General features: G+C 49.3%; 1 protein-coding gene across 3 annotated transcripts in view; it reads left to right on the top strand.

The window, feature by feature from the left end:
• CACNA1H (calcium voltage-gated channel subunit alpha1 H) overlaps window positions 1-15,563 on the top strand; it is a 576,049-nt gene that overhangs the window by 504,932 nt on the left and 55,554 nt on the right. For all 3 annotated transcript variants that reach the window (XM_089769319.1, XM_075899792.2, XM_089769320.1), the window contains 2 exons: window positions 67-156; window positions 3,050-3,242. In XM_089769319.1, the coding sequence (XP_089625445.1) occupies window positions 67-156; window positions 3,050-3,242 (283 nt within the window). The remainder of the gene's footprint in view (window positions 1-66; window positions 157-3,049; window positions 3,243-15,563) is intronic.

Below are 15,563 nucleotides of genomic sequence, written 5' to 3'. Positions count from 1 at the left end.
CTTAGAAGTCCAAGAGGAGTTGAATAGCAGTAGGGCTGATCTGTATGTTTTTCCGTTTCTTTGCAGGCTCTGATGTCCTTGTTTGTTCTCTCATCCAAAGACGGCTGGGTGAACATCATGTATAACGGCCTGGATGCGGTGGGCATTGACCAGCAGGTAGAAGCGCAAGACCTCAGACAGTTTTGCACTGAAATTTAGCATGCTGGTGCGGATCACCATTGCTCAGATCAGCGTTGTTAATGTCTCTGAGTAGCCCTTGCAGGTGGTGACCTCTGCCGTGGCACGAATTCGGGCAGGGAGGTCCAAAGCAGCAGCATTGTCCTGGACAAACTGAGAACCACTGCTGAGCACAGACAGGCCCTTCTGTCAGGGCTCAGTTGTCCCCTGGATGCCATCTGGGTGATGGGTATAATCGGGCCCTGGTAGAGTAGATGTTCTCAAAAGGGATTCTGGGAGTCTCAGCTGGAATTCCACCTAGAGATCCCAACCTCCACAGCATGGCAGTTACCCATCCCTTGAAGAAGCTATAGCATACTCCCCTCTTTGAGCCTGAACAGCTTGAATGCTGGAGGAAAGTCATGGCTTCGCCATCGCCACAACCGTCCCCAACACCTTTCAGGCCCTGAGTGGCCATGGAGCCAGTAAGGGTACGTCTACACTAGCCCCCTAGTTCGAACTAGGGAGGCTAATGAGGGTGACCGGAATTGCAAATGAAGCACGGGATTTAAATATCCCGTGCTTCATTAGCATGTTCCCAGCCAGTCGCCATTTTGGAAATTGACTAGCCTGGAAGAGCTGCTTCCATCTACACGCGGCAGAGAAGGGCAAATCCGAAATAAACCCCTTACTTCGAATTACCAGTTAACTGGTAATGACCAGCAGGTAGAAGCGCAAGACCTCAGACAGTTTTGCACTGAAATTTAGCATGCTGGTGCGGATCACCATTGCTCAGATCAGCGTTGTTAATGTCTCTGAGTAGCCCTTCCAGGTGGTGACCTCTGCCGTGGCGTGAATTCGGGCAGGGAGGTCCAAAGCAGCAGCAGCAGCAGCAGTTAACTGGTAATTCAAAGTAAGGGGTTTCTTTCGGATTCGCCCTTCTCTGCCACGTGTAGACACGAGCAGTTCTTCCAAGCTAGTCAATTTCCAAAATGGCGACCGCCTGGGAACATGCTAATGAAGCGTGGGATATTTAAATCCCGCGCTTCATTTGCAATTTCGGTCGCCCTCGTTAGCTTCCCTAGTTCGAACTAGGGGGCTAGTGTAGACGTACCCTAAGAGGGAGCAGGTTCTATGTCAGTGATGAGCAACCTGCGGCCCAAGGGCTCCACGTGGCCCATTCGGGTTCTGTGTGTGGCCCGTGAGACATTTTGTTTGCTCATGCACAGGGTTGCCAGATTCCACTGGTTTCCATCCATGTGGCTTTTTTCCTACTGGTGTTACTAAAGTGACACTTATGTAAGCCAGGGCACGTGAAGCAAGATGCGTGCTGATTGCACACAACCGCCCCACATGCTCCCTTGGCAGCCAGGCAACGCGCTGCTACAGTTCAATTGGCACATCCTGCCAATTCATAGACTCCGGGGGTTGGAAGAGCCCTCAAGAGGCCATTGAGTCCAATCCCCTGCTAAAAGCAAGACCAACACCGACTAAATCATCCCAGCCAGGACTTTGTCAAGCTATAGGGATGGAGATGATTTAGTTGGGGTTGGGAACCCAACCCAGTGCTTCTCCACCCTCCTAGGGAAATAGCTTTTCCTAATAGCCAACCTAGACCATCCCCACTGCCCACTGAGACCATTGCTCCTTGTTCTGTCATCTGCCACCACTGAGAACAGCCTCTCTCCATCCTCTTTGAAATCCTCCTTCAGGGAGTTGAAGGCTGCTCTCAAATCCCACCTCACTCTTCTCTTCTGTAGACTAAACAAGCCCAAATCCCTCAGCCTCTTCTCGTAAGTCCTGTGCTCCAGCCCCCTCATCATTTTGGTCACCCTCCACTGGACTCTCTCCAACGCGGCCACATTCTTTCTGTAATGGGAGCCCAGAATTGGACACACCAATGCCGAATAAAGGGGAATAATGACTTCCCCTAGATCTGCTTGCAATGTTCCTACTAATGCAGCCCAATATGCCATTAGCTTCCTTGGCTACAAGGATGCACTGTTGACCCATATCTACCTTCTTATCCACTGGGTATGCAAGTGCAGTTAGCAAAACTACTCTATCCCAGGAAACTGTTTTGGTTAGGACAATCTTGCTGTCCCCTGAGGTGACGGAGGGCCACTCCTGCAGCCCACTCAGTGGCCTAGGTTGTCCTTTGATGTTGTACGTCCTCCAGAGGGACTCTGGAAAGCCCCTATGCAGCGAGATAGGGAAGGAAGCTAAAAAACATCTTGCATTTAAGCCTTTTGAGTCCTCAGGACAGATACCTGGGGACAGGAACACCAGCACCTAGGTGTCCCTGAAAATATGTACCATTCCACTGTTCCTTTAAGGAATGCATGGTGAACGTTAATTCATTCACATGAGAGAGAAAAAAATTGGGGCTGTTAAAAAGTGGGTATTGGAAGACTTAATGAGCATTAGCAAAATTCTCTCAAGCTTCTTAGGTGAATGGTACCGCATCGTAACAGCTATAACCTGATAACCCTTTGTACTTGGCACCTACAGGGTTCAAGGATCTCACAATTGACAAACAGTAACTAAACGTTAATACCCCCTTTCAAAGAATACAATTTGAGCCCCTTTTTAATTAAAACTATTTTCATGCCCCAAATTGTGATCTTCCAAGTGATTCTTTTTTCCAGCCAAATTATATTTTCACAACTGAAGGTAAAATTTTGTCAGGTGAAAATATTGAGTGAAGTAAAAACTTGCTTGAGAACTACCCTGTGGTTTCTCCCAACCCTATTCTCCTATCCGTGGCAATCCACCATAGGTATCCCACTGCTACTGGACTCTTGATACGTCTATTTTACAACACCCCAGACTTTTCTCATGCTGCTTCTTTCCTCCTCTTTTCTCTCCCCCTCTCCGGACTCCTGTCTCTCAGCCCGTCCAGAACCACAACCCCTGGATGCTTCTCTACTTCATCTCCTTCCTGCTCATCGTCAGCTTTTTCGTGCTCAACATGTTCGTGGGGGTGGTGGTGGAGAACTTCCACAAGTGCCGGCAGCACCAGGAGGCAGAAGAGGCCCGTCGGCGGGAGGAGAAGCGTCTGAGGCGTCTGGAGAAAAAGCGCAGGAGTAAGGAGATATACATGTCTGGTCGGTAGACTGCGTTACAAACCAAAATCTTTCTGAGCCCTGCCTGCTTCCAAAGCAAGACTTTCATTTGCCTTTGGTTTGGTTGACATGGGACTAAAAAGGCCGCTTTGTTTATTTACTCTTTCGGCGACGCCTTAAGTCTCAGGGCTACAAATTCCCTGGAAGTGTCCTCTCTGAGCTTAATAAGCATGGCCCATTTATGTAGACAGTAGGCAGAGCAAAGGCCTGGAAAGCAGAGTCCTATCTGAATTACTAGTGAGCCCTTGAGACACAATTCTTGCATTGTCTTCAGGAAGCGTGAAGGAGGCCGTTGGGTGAGTGAGGGATCTACCAAGTAAACGTGAGCAATGTTTTCCACATGTGCAAAGGCAACTCACAAGGGCATCCCAGTGCCCTGGGGCTTAAAGTGTCGCCCGCATTTTTAAATGACGACAGAGTCATTTGATTTTTTTTTCCCCAGACGAAAGAGTTGCGATGCTTTGGGGGATCTTGGCGCATGACCATGCATGCCACACACACGCTGCATGAGGGCATGAGGAAAACAAGCTTGGGGAGAGGAATGGCGCCCCTATGTGGGGAAGTCAAGACAAGTCTTCTTGAAGGGAATCCATTAGATGGGGCGCTTGCCTAGTCACTTATTACAGGGGGCTATTAGCACAGAACCATGCTGTAGGTCTTGGGCAGGCCATGTTAGATGGAACCAGTGTCCACCTGGAGAGCCATAGGACTACAAAGCTTTGCAAAACTCTGACCGTGAATTTCTTTTAGGGCTGGCCAAGCTAGAGCAGAGACCAGCAGAACCTGCCTGAGTCTTTGCCCATCTCTAGAGCTGAACCTTCCAGAAAGTTCCCAAATGTTTCAGCTCCTTTTTCCTGCCGTCATTTTTCACTTTCCCAGGCAGCTGCAAGCAGGGGGTAGGAATCATAGAATCATAGGACTGGAAGGGACCTCAAGAGGTCATCGAGTCCAGCCCCCTGCCCTCAAGGCAGGACCAAGCTCTGTCTACACCATCCCTGACAGATGTCTATCTAACCTGTTCTTAAATATCTCCAGAGAGGGAGATTCCACCACCTCCCTTGGCAATTTATTCCAATATTTGACCACCCTGACAGTTAGGAATTTTTTCCTAATGTCCAATCTAAACCTCCCTTGCTGCACTTTAAGCCCATTACTCCTTGTCCTGTCCTCAGAAACCAAGAGGAACAAATTTTCTCCTTCCTCCTCATGGCACCCTTTTAGATATTTGAAATAAAGTGCCAAAGTAGCAGGGAGCTGCGTGGGTATTCCTGGCATTCCCAGATGCAAGAAGCACTAGAAACGTCCCTCAGAAATGAGTAACAGATGATTCCCAGCTACCTTCTGCAGTCTCAAGACAACTGGTTTTGAGCTGGTTGGAATTTTTCATACCTGAGGTGAGGGATACACACCACGCGGTAGTTTCCTAGTGGAGCATAGACCAATCTGAAGTGCATGGTGCTGTCAGCTCTCTCCGACACACTGGCACTTTGTTACGTTGATTGTGCCCTTATGATTACTCAGCCCCTCCTCCTCTCCTGCAAAGGCCCTAGTGCCCCTTAATGACAGACTGCTAGCTAGTAGCCTCTTCCACAGAAAGCAGCAGGCCTCCATGTTCCGCAGGGAGAGCTACTGTTAAATCAAAAAGTTATGTCTCCGCTGTAATAACATGGCAAGCAGGCAGCTATGCTAATTGAAACCTCAGCCCCAACTAGATTCATTCTCCCATTCCTGAATCTGATCCATGCTTGAGCCTGAAGGTGGTCCGACGAAAATGTCCACTTTTTCCTCTATTCAGTGAGGTTTCAGTGCTACATGGACTCCTGCCCGGCCTTCATCAAGGGCAGGTTGACCTCAAACCAAAGCAAGGGTTGCATACTTTGGATCTGTAGCTCATCGTGGGCCAAGTGGCTTGGCTAAACTGAAACCCAACCCAGCCTTAAGCCTTTCAGCCCCAAATGCCAACTCAACCTCTTCTGAGATATGAAAACAGTTCAGCTGCACTCCAGCTTTCCTTGACTGATTTTGTTCATGCGGGGTTAGACGTGGAAATGTGGAGAGCACAAAAGGTGGTAGAAGCATTGGGTGACAGCTAGCTTCCATGAGACTTGCATTGGGTGACAGCTAGCTTCCATGAGACGTGCAACCGAAGAGGGGCAGATAACTCAGCTAAGCATCCCAGGCCTGACCCAGTGCCTACTGAGGTCACTGAGGCTATGACTACACTGCACAGTTATTTCGCTATAAGCTATTCCAGAATAGTTATTCCAAAATAGCTTATTTCAAAATAGTACGTCTACATTGCAGGGAAGCCTCGCTATTTGTCCAAGGCAGGCTTCCCTGATGTAGACGTGCTATCTCGATTTAGAGTCCCAGGAAGAATAACTTAGAATGGCCCTGGTGAGGGGCTATTTCGAAATAGCAGAAGTGCATCCTCTACACACGCCTTATTTCGAAATAGCTATTTTGGAATAGGCGCTATTCTTCGTAGAATGAGGTTTACAGAAGTTGGAATAAGCCGTCCGTTATTTCAAAATTATTTCGAAATAACAAAATTGCTCTGTAGAGACACGCATAGTTATTTCGGAATAATGGCCATTATTCTGAAATAACTTTGCTCTGTAGACACACCCTGAGAGATGGGCCTCTAGCTTCAGTGGGCTTTCAGATCAGGCCACCAAATTCCCGAGCTCATCTTGCTAGGGGGGCCAGATCCTGAGAGCTAACAAACATGCGCAATTCCCATTGAAGGCACTTGCAGGTCCTCTTCCAGAAAGTCACCTGCACCATGTACAGAAATCAGCACCACTCTGGGTTTAAGGTATTTTTGCAAGGCACTGGAAGAAATCTTTTCAGGTCAAGAACACACCCGATAGGACTGCTAGCCCAGGTGCAAATACAGCCAGGTGTTTCCCGAAGAAATCCATAAATATTCAAATAGACCTCACCACGTGATATTTAGGAAGATAAACTTCAGCTAGCGAAAGACTAAGTGAGGGAAAAGCAGATATTCAAGATATTCACTTTCTGCATTTCTCCTCCTAGATGCTATATAATTCTCTTTAGTGGGTAGAGACAGTCTACCCACTAAATGCCACCTATGTTTGTGCTCTGAGATTAAGGGCTGATGTACAGTTTGGTCTCCGTGCTGTTCCCATTGGAGAAGAGTCCATGTCATGAAACTCCTTTGGCACGGTGGAAAGCAGAGAGCTTCTTGTGCTCTAGTAATTAATGTAGGGAATTTCTCTGGCTTGTGCTGTACAGAAGGTCAGATTTGGTGATCAGAGCAGTCCCTTCTGGCCTCAGACACTATGAGTACGTCTGCACAGCAACATTATTTTGAGATAACTAGCGTTATTTTGAAATAACTTATTCCGCATCTACACAGCAGGCAGTTATTTCGAAATAGTGTCAGAATACTGTCACACTGGAGGACTTCTTACTCCAACTCCTGTAACCCTCATTGTAGGAGTAAGGGAAGTCGGAGGAAGAGGGCTCTATTTCGAAATAAGTGCTGCGTAGATGCTCCCAATTTCGAAATAAGCTACACAATTAATGAAGCTCAATTTGCATAGCTTATTTCAAGTTAAGACCTGCTGTGTAGATGCACCCTATGAGTCTGAAAATTGACCCACCTTGTTCTACCTGGCCTCTGGATTTAGGACTTTTAGCTCCTATTCCTGCTAGCTCGGTAATCATGAGGAAGGACAGTTCAGCCGTTTACCGTTATTTTTTGGAAGGTTGACAGTGTATGTGGCTCACGAGTGGCGTCGCTGTTCTCACACATAGCGTACCTCCTGCGGGGCGGGGCAGTGCCTCCTGCAAACTGACATGAGCATGAAAACCAATGTGGCTGTGGAATGGGAGACAGTTCGCAAAACCACCAAAGCCGTGACCTGTCCATACAGCCGGATGCCCCTCTGTCTTTCAAGATGCAGAGAAGACGCAGCCCTTTACCCACAGCAGCTGAAAGATTATTAAGGGCTTTGACTTTCCCTTTTAAATACAGGTTGAAACTCCGTAATCCAGACTTCTTTAGTCCAGCAACATCCCTGCTCTGGCAGCGTCGGGATGACTCCGTGGGAGCATTCACGAGGATAAGCCGGCAGGCTGGGGCTAGGAGTTGTTGCCAGACTAGGGGGCCGAGAAAGGAGAACACTGGGTGGCAACACAGCTGCCGGGGGCGCAGAATGGAGCTCCCAGTCACTGGAGGGAGGGTGGCAGTGGTGTTCCCAGTCACTGCGGGGAGATCAGAGGCCCTGGGGAAGAGCAGAGCCTTGGATGGCAGTGGAGCCACCAGAGAGAAAGCAGAGCCCCCACGAGCATTGACCCCCTTGGTCCAGCAAATTCCCTGGTTCAGGACCAGTCAGGTCCCAAGGGTGCCGGACCAGAGAGGTTCAACCTATATCTACAAAAGTGCACTGCACAATGAAAGGTATTGTACTGAAGTCCCTGGGGACTTCAAGGATCCCTGGATGGACTGAGCCTCATAAGAAGGGTTCAGAACAAAATAAGCTTCACCTACATTTCCCACGTGCATGCATCCGCCCTGCTCTGGACCCAGCACATTTCGAGGTAAGAGACGCTTGCTGCTGAGATGCCAGGATGGGGTTGTGTGATGCGCACACTTTTCCATTAGGAACTGGCCTGGGACCCACCAAACTCATTGCACAGGGCCCATTATACAATCATCTGATCTCAGCAACTTGCAGGCAGAATTGGCTCAGGATGAACCAAACACCTGTCAGGGATGGTCTAGATGGGGGTTGGCCCTGCCCTTGGTAGCTTATACGGTTGGTCCAGAAGAAGCCGCCAAACTATAAGTGAAACATGCAAGCAAAGCACAGTGCTCGCCCCTGGCCTGTAAGGAAAATGGGCTAAAGCCCAAGACAATGAAACTGCCCTGACCAGAGGTGACTGCTGTGTCTGGTGGATGGGTTAGGTTGCTAACAGCTGGTCCCTGGCTCACTGCTTAGAGGATGAGCAGAGCTAGGCCCTGGCTAAGTGAAGGACTCTCTTGAGTTGCTTTCCTGGAGAACTGCACAACCCATTTTAATTCACTAAGGGTAGGTCTACACTGAAGAGGTAAGTCAGAAAAAGAAACGCAATTTGCAGTACACAAATCGCATATCTTTTTCTGCTTTACTGTTGAAAGAGGCTTTTCCGAAATTTGGCGCATCTACACAAAGTTTACAGGGATGGCGAAAGAGCGCATCTGCTTTTTCGAAATTTTTTCTGAAAAAGCGGATGCGTTCTTTGGACACGGCATTGCTTTTCTGGGATACCTCCAATATCCCAGAAAAGTACTGGAGTCTAGACGTAGAAATAGAAACCTGGAAAGACCAGCAAGGAAAGAGCCTAGGAGATAGTTCTAGAGTAGACAGAAGGCCGAGGGGTTGCACAGACATGGAGTGTAATATTTGTGCAGTGAGAAGAACAGGTCTTTGGATGGAACTCAAGGGAGATGCAGCAGGCAAACAGAGCCTGATGCTTTGTCTACATGAAAAGGAAGTTCGCTGCTGCCACAATCAATCTTTCAGAGTTTGATTTAGCAAGTCTAATTAAGACTCACTAAATCAAACTCAGAGGGCTCCCCTGCCAGCATCCGGTACTCCTCCTTTTGCGAGGAGTAAGGGAAGCCAAAAGGAGTGTTTGCTCCCGTTAGCCTCCCGTTGTGGGAATGCCGCCAAGTTCAACTTAAGGGAGTCCAACTCCAGCTATGTAGTCTACGTAGCTGGAGATGCGTACCTTAAACCAAGCTGCTGGGTCTAGTGTAGACCTGGCCTAAGTGTTTTGCCATGTGCAGGGCCTACATGAGGTTACCTGAGCTCACCTTGCTCTTGCGCACGTGTTCTGAGGATCCCTTCCTGTCCATGTTTGGAGTGGAGCGCTTTGGTGTGGGACATGTTTTTTTTAACCCAATGAAATTAAGGGTTGCCTTTCAAATGACTCTTTTAAATTTAAACTCTGCTTTACACAAAATGGGTGGGAGTTTGGCTCCTTCCATTAACTTAGAAGACTATGGGTTATGGCTTAAAACATGGCAGACTCAGAAAGATGTGGCACGTGGCTGGCACCACGTGGCCTGGTGGCTCCGTGTCCGTGTGCGTACGTGACGTGACGTGCCTGTGAGATGATGCCGTGCCCGTCTTGGCCTGCACGGTGCTGTGTGCTGTTGTTGTTTTGTACCCGGAAGGGAGGGGGAGGGGAGAAAACAGATGTCCAATCCATGGAAGGAAAACCAGCCAGAAGGGCAAGGGAGAGCCAGACCCATTTGAGAGAACTCGACAGCCAACTTCGCCTATGGCAGCCAGTGCCCAGGGGCCATAAAACCAGGGAGAGTACGAGAAGCACTGAGCCGTGGCCTCCTCCTGGGGGGGCCAAGGGGGTGACATGCGTAACATACAGAGGGCAGCAAAGGGAGGCTGTAGCCGGTAAACATGCCATCTGGCCACCTGCCTGTGAATGGCTGCCGACTTGTGTCTGTGTCTCGTCTGCCTGTGTAGGTAGAGAAAGCCCCCTGTTGTGTGCATGTCAGTGCCTGTGTGCAGTTGCATAGGGATCTGTCTGTGGACAAACGTCCCATAGAAGCGCAGCGGGCTTTGGCCTAGGTCTGGGAACTGGCTAGCAGTCTGGGGCTACAGCTAGACTGCATCCCTCTGTCGACAGAGGGATGCAAATCAAGCACGTCGAAATTGCTAATGAAGCCAGGATTTAAATATCCTGTGCCTCATTAGCATAAACATGGCCGACGCTTTTGTCCAAAATGGAGGTTTTTTCGAAAAAAAAAACGGCAGTCTAGATGCGGATCTGTTGAAAATAAAGCCTTTTTCGACAGATCCTGTATGCCTCAAAAAATGAGGTTTACAGGATCTGTCGAAAAAGGCTTTATTTTCGACAGTTCAGCGTCTAGACTGCCATTTTTTTTCGAAAAACCTCCATTTTGAAAAAAGTGGCGGCCATGCTTATGCTAATGAGGCATGGGATATTTAAATCCCGGCTTCATTAGCAATTTCGACGTGCCTAATCTACATCTCTCTGCCGACGGAGAGGTGGAGTCTAGACACAACCTGGGAAGAGCAGCTTGCTCACAGCCTGCCGGGGGCACGGACAAAGCCAGAGCTGGCTCTGTGAGGGACGGCTAGGTAAGTCCTGCCTGGCTCTGAGGTATCAGAGCCGCTGGGAGGTTGGGTAGCCTGTGAATCGATGGTCCCTCAGCGCGTGGCTGCTGCTCCGACCTCACACCAAGACAGTGGGGATTCGGACAGGGGCTGGTCTCTCTTCTTCTCCTCAGACCCCTTTCCCTTCCCCCTCGTGCGGAGGCCTCCCATCCGCTCCCTGCAGCCCTTTCCGGCCGGTGGATTCCTAGCACTTAGCACTTCCCTGCTGAACATCAGCAATGGCGACCTGCTGCCCGCCTGGCTTCCTCCACCTGGCCACGCCGGGGCATTCCGCCCAGCTGGGATCTCTCACAGCTGGGCTGGGCAGTGGGGATTCTGCAGAGAGTTGCTACCTCCCCAGCAAGATCCCAGCCAGGGATGGGGCAGACGCAGACCACGATAGCTGCCTTACAGCTGCCTGAGCCAGGGGTCCAAGTGTCCTAGCTCCTCTGCATCTTCAGCTAGAACAACATGAGAACGGCTATATGAGTCAGACCAAAGGGCCATCTGGCCCAGGATCCTGTCTGCCGACAGTGGCTGATACGAGGTGTCTCAGAGGGAGCGAACAGAGCAGGGAATCATCAAGTGATCCCTCTCCTGTCATCTATTCCCAGCTTCCGACAAAGAGAGGCTAGAGGCACCATTCCTACCCATCCTGGATAATACGTATCGATGGATCTATCTTCCATGAATTTATCTAGCTCTTTTTAGACCCCTGTTAAAGTCCTGGCCTTCACCACATCCTCTGGCAAGGAGTTCCACAGGTTGTGCGCTGTGTGAATTAAAACATCCTTTTGTTTGTTTTAACCCAGCTAGCTGTTCATTTCATTGGGTGACCCCTAGTTCTTGTGTTACGGGAACACGTAAATAACTTTTCCTTATTCACTTTCTCCACACCAGTGATGATTTTATAGACCTCTATCATATCCCTCCTTTGTCTCCTCTTTTCTAAGATGAAAAGTCCCAGTGTTTTTCATCTCCCTTCATAGGAGACCTGTTCCAAACTCTTCCTCATTTTCCCTTTCCTGAACCTTTTCCTGAAGCCCCTGGATGGAGGTAGGATGCGAGCAGAGGGGATTGCTAGTGCAGCCTTCTCCACACGCACCTCACCTCCTAACCAGCAGTCTCCTCTCCCTTCCTAGAGTGAGATGCCTGGGGGAGTGGGAGGGTGCTGGGGTGCCTGAAGTGGTGCCGAGGCAGCTGGCTACTCGCAGGGACTGTGGGAGGGACAGATAGCTAGATTGCCCCCTCATCCCCTTTCGCTGCTCCCTACCTAGCTCCCCAGGCCAGCAAGGGGGGAGAAAGGGCTGCAGTTCCTCCCACTTGAGCCAGCCCGTCAATGACAAACTTGTGCCTGTAACCAGCATCGCTCAAGGAACACCTGGTAAGTTGGGAGTGGGGCTGGTGGGTCTTATGGTAGCAACGCTCCTAATGAGATCAGTGGGTGCTGGGCCGGCCTCGGGGTGGCACTGCGGCGACTACAGGGACTGGCTGGGGATGATTTACCTGAAACACCCTGAGCAGCAAGATGCTGCCATTGCCCTGGAAAGTGCTAGGTAGGCAGTGATTGGCCTTGCTTGTAAGCAGGGAAGAAGGAGGTTTCAAATTCAGGGCCACCCAGTCCTGCACGCAGCTGGCCTGCCAAACCTCACATCCTTATGGGTGTCTTTGTCCGCGGCCTCCCCTGCTATTTCTGTTCCCTTGTTGCCTCTCGTGTTGCGTTGGTGTCTTCCTGTGCATTGGTACAGAGCCTAACGCAACCTGGCCCCGATCCTGACTGCTGGGCACCACTCTCGCATAACTAATCCTAAGTGGGAATGAGCTATTGGGCAGGAGTTGCAAGGGGGTGAATCTGGTGGAGTGGATTTTAGCCTTACTTGCAGCTTTTGCTGTGTACGCTTGGATTCGGTGCCTCCTTTTCCCCACCAGTGCCCGGAGGGTGTAAAGATACCACCCTCTATACAGTGCTTGGAGATCTATGGACTTCCGTGTTAAACATCACCATGCTATATATTCGCCGGCTAACTCCGCTGGAAGGAAAAAAGCGGGCAGGGAGATGGACAAAATAGGTTTTAAAAATAAAATGTTTCTTTTTTTAAAGGCCGAGCTATGTTGTACGTGTTAATGTGAAGGCAAAACTTCAAGATAAGCCAGCCTATTTCTCCTGACACAACCGTGCCTGCATCTGAGACAACCGCTGAATAAATAAAAGTGCTGTAGTTTTATAATCCTGCAGCTCCCAACCTTTTTAATGAAGCTTTCCGAAGGGAAACGCTTCTCCCCGGATTAAAAGCTTTGCTTAAAGACAAAGGGATCGGTTTGATCTCTTCGGTGTTCAGGACACTGGGCCAACGTCAACCATGGTGTAACAGCTGAGAAGCCAGTGGACTTGAAGCCGGGAGGCATTGGGACTGTTGAATAGAGTCGGAAACCAGGCTAAAACTGAATGGTGCTCTACCCCCTTCAGAGGCCAGGCACAAGCAGATAAGATGTTGCCGAGTGAAAGGAAAGATCAGGAAGGACTGAAAACCAAACCAGCTGGTGACAGCACTCAGGCTAATGGTGAAAAGTTGACGTTTGAGTTTTAATACTAGTTCAGTGAACCGTGGAAGGGCCAGCTGCAGACAGCCAGGTTCTCTGTGCCAAAAGCACATGCTCAGAGCTGGCTTTTAATTAATGACCATTCCTTTGGGAATCCCAGATAGGCAAATGAGCCTCTAGACCAGTAGTTCTCCTAGGGAACGTCTACACCGCACAGCTATTTTGGGATGCCTCCAATATCCCGAAATAGCTACCCCACGTCTACACAAGCTGCCTGTTGATTTGAAATAGCAGGCTAGTTCACCATCCTGGTAAGCCTCATTGCACGAGGGATAAGAGATGGCACGAATTAGCATGTTATTTTGAAATTTGATGCTGTGTAGACATGCCAAATTTCAAAATAAGCTATTTCGAGATAGATTCAAGATAAGATGCGCAATCTGTGTAGCGCAAATGGCGTATCTGATTTCAAGTCTGGGGTGCTGTGTAGACGTACCCTGGCTGTGGGTTGGGACCCCAAAGTGGATCACAATCCCATTTGAATAGGGTCTCCAGGGTGTGGCATTGGACTTGCTGGATCTTGGGGCCAAAACCAAGGGCTGAAGCCCTTTGAGTTTGGCCCCTCATCCCAGGATAGTGGGGCTCGGGTGGGTGCAGCCTTCGGTCCCCCCCGCTCCTGGGGCTGTGTGATCATTTTTGTTATCAGAAGGAGGGGTCACGGTGCAATGAAGTTTGAGAACCCCGCTCTAGAGATATGTGGGAAGAGGAGGTTCATTGGTGGCAGAGTCAGAAATCGTTCTCCCTCAGGATGAGGAGTTGGTGCTAAGCAATATTTAGGATCACGTCCATGCTTTCTAGTCAATGTGGTATGTGCTCCCCCTATTCTAGAGACCACCTCAGCTGTCATCAAAACTTGTGCACTGTGTACCCATGTGTTTCATGTCTGCGTAGGAGCTTCAGAAACATCTTGCTTATCTTTCCAGGCACCTTTCTTAATCCAGAAATAAAACCAGCCTATGGGACGTATGCACATAAACCTCCTTGGCTTTCTCATGTTTCATGCACAGGAGCAGCTTTAGGTAGTGCTTTTTGTGCCAACCTGAATGCCTTTTTAAATAGGAGATAGTGGTTCATTACTTCTCAAGCTGAGCAGGCAGGGGGCTTGTCTCCACTACGCCGGGGATCGACGCTGCTGCACTCGATCCACCAGCCGTTGATTTATCACGTCTGCTTAGACATGATAAATCGATCTCTGAATGCTCTTCCGTTGATGCCGGTACTCCACCAGGTTGCGTAGCTGAAATCATGTAGATTAGATCGATGTGGGGAGGTTTGTGTAGATAAGGCCTAAATATCCCCCAGCGAAGGTGAGATTCAAAATCATGCAATTACTAGTCCATATCAGGGAATAGGGCAGGGGAGGGGATGCAGCCAACATTGGGGAGCCCACGCTGGTGCACCAGCCCTCCCCCCCCATTCCCCTGCTGCTCACAAAATCTGCTAGTGCGAGCCCACTATGCTCTGGTGTGTGAGGTGAATGTGGGGCGTGTCTTTCTGCTTCTCAGTCAGGGGCCATGTCAATAAGGGGATTGGTTGGTTGTATGCGACTCCTGACTGATTTTTCTGAGGGTCAGTATCCCCCAACCCAAAAAAGGTTCCCTGCCCCTGGAGTAGGGCAAGAGAAATGAGAACAGTTCACCTCTTGTATTACTTTCATGGTCTCTCTCTCTTCCCTCCTGTGTTTCCACCCAGTCAAACTTTCAGCAATAATGGAGAGTGGTAATAGACCGCTTTTGCCATTTTGGTCATAGTCAGCCTGCTGCAATCGCATCACCGGAAGCCATTTCTATGGGAAAAACCAAGGGGGGACTTCCATTTTGCCTGGTGCTGTAGTTAACATGTGTCCACCCCTGCAATCTAATGGTCTCTTCGTCAAAGCCCTTCTATAGATCCCCTGTTGTCCACAGACTTTATCAGCCTGTACAGTAAGTGTGTGAAACGAACCCTCAGATGAAACACTCGGAAGCCTGGAGACTGTGACAGCATCGTTCCTTGGGTATTGGGTAATACCTACAAATGTTTGATTGGACTGGAACCAGGCACTCAAATAAAGAGCTAACTCTTTGTGCAGATGACTTTCAAGTTTCCTATGTCTAAAGGATAATAGAATCGACAGTGATTTGGTAGGGTTGTGAGCCCATGGGATTGGTGGCTTTTCAGGAACTCTGAGTGTGTTCCTACCTCACTGTCCCATGGAAATGTAAGTCTCATCATTGCGCAAAAAGAAATAGAGCCACAATGAAAGATGTGGGACTGATTTTTCCCTCTTGCTGGTGTTTTACCAGCATGACCCCGCTGACTCCTGATGTACAGCAGCCTAACCGAAAACAGAATCAGGCCCGTTATCCTGTCTGCACACCCCTGCATGCCCCGTTGAGCAGTGCATGAGTAGCGTCTCCTCAAATGGATATTGCCTGGTTTACTACACAGAGCATGATGTTGCATGAGTTTCCAAATGTCATCAAACTTGACCCTCGGATTGTCTTTGTGTGTGTGTCAAAGTTGAAGCTGTTTCCATCCATTA

This window comes from Pelodiscus sinensis, chromosome 15, assembly GCF_052426305.1.
Source record: "Pelodiscus sinensis isolate ZL-2025 chromosome 15, ASM5242630v1, whole genome shotgun sequence".
Lineage (NCBI taxonomy): Eukaryota > Metazoa > Chordata > Testudines > Trionychidae > Pelodiscus > Pelodiscus sinensis.
Note: the sequence above shows the minus strand (reverse complement) of the source record. Positions and strands in the feature narration are given on the sequence as shown.